The following is a 4,009-nucleotide window of genomic DNA, read 5'->3' as shown; positions in this document are numbered from 1 at the left end:
GGGGGGGGGGGGGGGGGGGGGGGGGGGGGGGGGGGGGGGGCGGTGTTGCCTTGGTCCATAAAAACACCTTCTCCTTAACCAGGATCCCAGTCCGGAAAACAGATCACATCGAGTGTATTCACCTGTCCCTGAGGGCTAGAGACAGTCTGGGGATTCTGTTGGTCTACAGGCCACCCCGTGCGCTAACAGACTCCCTGGCCGAGCTCACACAGCTGGTCTCGGAACTGGTGTTGGAGTCCCCAAGACTTCTTGTCTTGGGAGACCTCAACATCCCTTTCGAGGCCAGTGAAGTTCCAACAGGTGCTGCTCGGGAGTTCATGACTACCATGACAGCCATGGGCCTGTCTCAACTAGTCTCAGGGCCTACACATTGCGCTGGTAATACCCTTGATGTGATCTTTAGTACGGACATGGAGGTTCCGTGGGTAGAGATCTCAAACATCTCTCCCTTGTCATGGACGGATCATTTCTTGGTTGAGGCTCGAATCAAGGCTTCTACCTTAAGCTCCCCCCGGGGGTGGCGGACCCATTAGGATGGTTCACCCTCGAAGGCTGATGGAACCCAAAAGGTTCCAAGAAGCCCTAGAGGGATATGCGACTGGTTCTGACGGCGATTCTGTTGATGCCCTGGCTAATATCTGGGATACCAACCTGTCCAGGGCTATACACAGTGTCGCTCCCAAGCGTCCTTACCGGCCTGCTCCTAATAAACAACCATGGTATACGGAAGATCTTAGAGTAAGGAAGCGGGCTGTGCAACGACTAGAGCGTAACTGGCGAAGACATCAGCGTTTATCTGACAGGACACTCCTTCGCTCTCATTTGAAGGCCTATGGGGTGGCAATAGGTGCAGCTAAGAATTCGTTCTATGCTGCACGTATTGCGTCCGCAGAGTCGCGTCCAGCAGAGCTGTTCAGGGTTGTGAGGGAGCTGACTCAGCTCCCTCCCTCCCTGAGCCCTATTCTGGTACCATCTAAAGCCTGCTGTGATGATTTTAATAACTTCTTTGCGGATAAAATCTCTCAGATCAGGGCTGATCTTGACGCCAGTATTTATGCAGGTCCTGTAAGAGAGGCGTCCGAAGCATCCGTGGCCCTAGTTATACTGGATCGCTTTGAGTTTGTTAGTACCGATGAAGTGGACAAGATCCTTCGAAGCGTTAGGAAGACGACGTGCTCTCTTGATCCCTGTCCCTCATGGTTGGCAGCTCAGGGGGGAGATGCGGTGCTGACTATGTTGCACCGCATCATTAATACTTCTCTAAGAGAGGGTCAGTTTCCATCTAAATTGAAAGTGGCAGTGGTTAAACCCTTGCTTAAGAAACCCTCCTTAGACCCCCTGATTCATAACAACTATCGGCCCATCTCGCTGCTACCTTTTTTTGGGGAAGGTGATCGAGAGAGCAGTCGCCTTCCAGCTTCAATCGATCTTGGATGACACCGATTTTCTGGACCCATTTCAAACTGGCTTCCGGGCGGGCTATGGAGTTGAGACTGCCATGGTCGCCTTAGTTGATGACCTCCGTCTGAGCATGGACAGGGGAAGCGTGTCCCTGTTAGTGCTCTTGGACATCTCGGCGGCTTTCGATACCATCGACCATGGTATCCTTCTGGAACGCCTGGGGGAGTTGGGTATCGGGGGCACTGCTTTGCAGTGGTTCCGGTCCTACCTCTCGGGTAGATTCCAGATGGTGGAGCTGGGGGATTGTCGCTCCGATAAGAGGGCACTTACATCCGGTGTCCCTCAGGGAGCAAATTTATCCCCTATGCTTTTTAACATCTACATGAAACCGCTGGGAGAGATCATCCGAAGACACGGGGCGCGGTGTTATCAGTATGCTGATGACACCCAAATAATTTTCTCTTTGTCTCCGACTGATGCAGTAACTAAGGATGGCATCTCTCCTCTAGATGCCTGCTTGGCGTCGGTAATGGGCTGGATGAGGGAGAACAAACTCAGTGTGAATCCAGGGAAAACGGAAGTACTGGTGATAGGTCCCTCGGTTCCGGGTGGTGAGATTTGTCAGCCTGTCCTGAATGGGGTCACGCTCGCCTTGAGGGACTCGGTGCGCAGCTTGGGAGTACTCCTTGATTCGTCGCTTCATCTGACATCCCAGGTGGACGCGACGGTCAGGAGTGCTTGTTATCAGCTTCGGCTGATACGCCAGCTGCGCCCCTACCTGGGCCGTCGGGACCTTGAAACTGTTGTACATGCTTTGGTAACCTCTCGATTGGACTTCTGCAATGCGCTCTACATGGGGCAACCCTTGTACCAAACCCGGAAGCTTCAATTGGTGCAGAATATGGCAGCCAGACTGGTCGCTGGTAGTTCCAGGACAGACCACATAACACCTACTTTAAAAGATCTCCACTGGCTACCCATTCGCTTCCGAGCTCAATACAAGGTGTTGGTTTTGACCTATAAAGCCCTAAATGGCTTGGGCCCAGGGTACTTGGAGGACCGTCTCTCCCCATACAATCCGCCCCGCACACTCAGAACATCTGGGACCAATTTGTTAGAGGTCCCTAAATCCCATTTGGTGAGGACCTCACAGAGGGCTTTTACTATCCCTCATTGTGGAATAAGCTCCCTATAGAGCTCCGTTCCTCTGCATCTTTAGCTTCTTTTAAGAAACAATTAAAAACGCATCTATTCCAGCTGGCTTTTTCACTCTAGGTAATAGTGTTCTTTCTCTGCTCCTTGTTCTTGTTTTTCGACCCCAGATTAGTGCAATATATTGTCTTTTTCTTGCCCCTAGTGAATTGTGATTTGTATAGATTCCCGTTCCTACCCCTAGTAATGATGTTTTTAAACTTTTTATATTGTGATGCTTTATCTGTATTTTATTGTTTCTTGTCTTGTAAGCCGCCTTGATCATGCAATTGGAAAGGCGGGATATAAATAAAAATTATTATTATTATTATTATTATTATTATTCTAGAACATGGCCACAGAGCCCCCAAAACCCCACAAAAACTATGGATGCCGGCATGAAAGCCTTTCACTTCACATAGACATGAGTGTATGTTTCTCTTTCCTTTGGGATCACTCAGGGTCACTGCTTCAGGACTTGAACTGAAACAGTATCTGTTCTGCTGGTGTTAGTGGAAATAACAGTAGCCTGACCATATTTGCCATAGGATTTCAAAACTGTAATCTAATTCTATTTTAAGATGTTCTTTAGGAAGCCAGGGAGTGTGGCAGCCCTCATGCAAGATTGCTTTCTCTCTTTTTCCCTCCCCAGAGTTTTCTGAGTGGCAAATACATTTGTTAACCCTGGCGTTTACGGAAGGAGAAGATGAAAGACATCGATTTAGGAAAAGAGTACGTTATACCCAGTCCTGGGTATAGAAATGGGAGGCAGAGAGGCAGCCTGAGCCAACATGAAGAACAAGAAGGGCTGAACACCCGGCAAGATAAAAACAAGGTTAGGAGTTCTGGGCACCTTTTAGGAGACCCATGTGGAAAAATTATGACAGATCTAATTTTGTTGTGACAGTTTTGTCCACAATCAGCTCACACTGTACGGCTTCAGCACCGTCTGGGATGATGATCATTGGAAAGGACACAGTGTACGATAATAATTGGTTGGTAAGGGACTGTGCCTGGGGAGAGATGCAGCCTCTGACAATAAACATTCAGATGACATTGGTTGCTCTGTGTGCAAACAGAAAGGAAGTTAAAAAGGAGAAGGGGAGTTTGCGTAATCAGCAAGGTTATGCAGATCTTATTTGTGTTTACAGTGGTGCCTCGGGTTACGAAATTAATTCGTTCCGCGGCCGCTTTCATAACCCGAAAAGCCTTCGTAAGCCGAAATGCCATAGGCGCTAATGGGGAAAAAGCCGCGGCTCTGCCGCGGCTCCATTTAAAATAGCGCCGAAGTTTTTTCGTAAACCGAAAAAACATTCGTAACCCGAAACAATAATTCCCTATGGGATTTTTTCGTATCCCGAAAATTTCGTAACCTCGGGATACGAATTACCCAGGTTACGAAATTTTCGGGATACGA

General features: G+C 48.9%; 1 protein-coding gene across 5 annotated transcripts in view; it reads left to right on the top strand.

Annotated features, from left to right (window-relative positions):
* Positions 1–4,009, top strand: part of ABCC5 (ATP binding cassette subfamily C member 5) — an 85,832-nt gene that overhangs the window by 6,506 nt on the left and 75,317 nt on the right. For all 5 annotated transcript variants that reach the window (XR_006103070.1, XM_042459957.1, XM_042459958.1 and 2 more), the window contains one exon: positions 3,245–3,427. Coding sequence is in view for 4 of the 5 variants with exons in the window: in XM_042459957.1 (XP_042315891.1) it covers positions 3,299–3,427 (129 nt within the window). In the remaining variant the exon portion in view is untranslated. The remainder of the gene's footprint in view (positions 1–3,244; positions 3,428–4,009) is intronic.

This window comes from Sceloporus undulatus, chromosome 3, assembly GCF_019175285.1.
Source record: "Sceloporus undulatus isolate JIND9_A2432 ecotype Alabama chromosome 3, SceUnd_v1.1, whole genome shotgun sequence".
Taxonomy (NCBI): Eukaryota; Metazoa; Chordata; class Lepidosauria; order Squamata; family Phrynosomatidae; genus Sceloporus; species Sceloporus undulatus.
The sequence above is the reverse complement of the archived record's forward strand: the minus strand, read 5'-3'. Positions and strand labels throughout refer to the sequence as shown.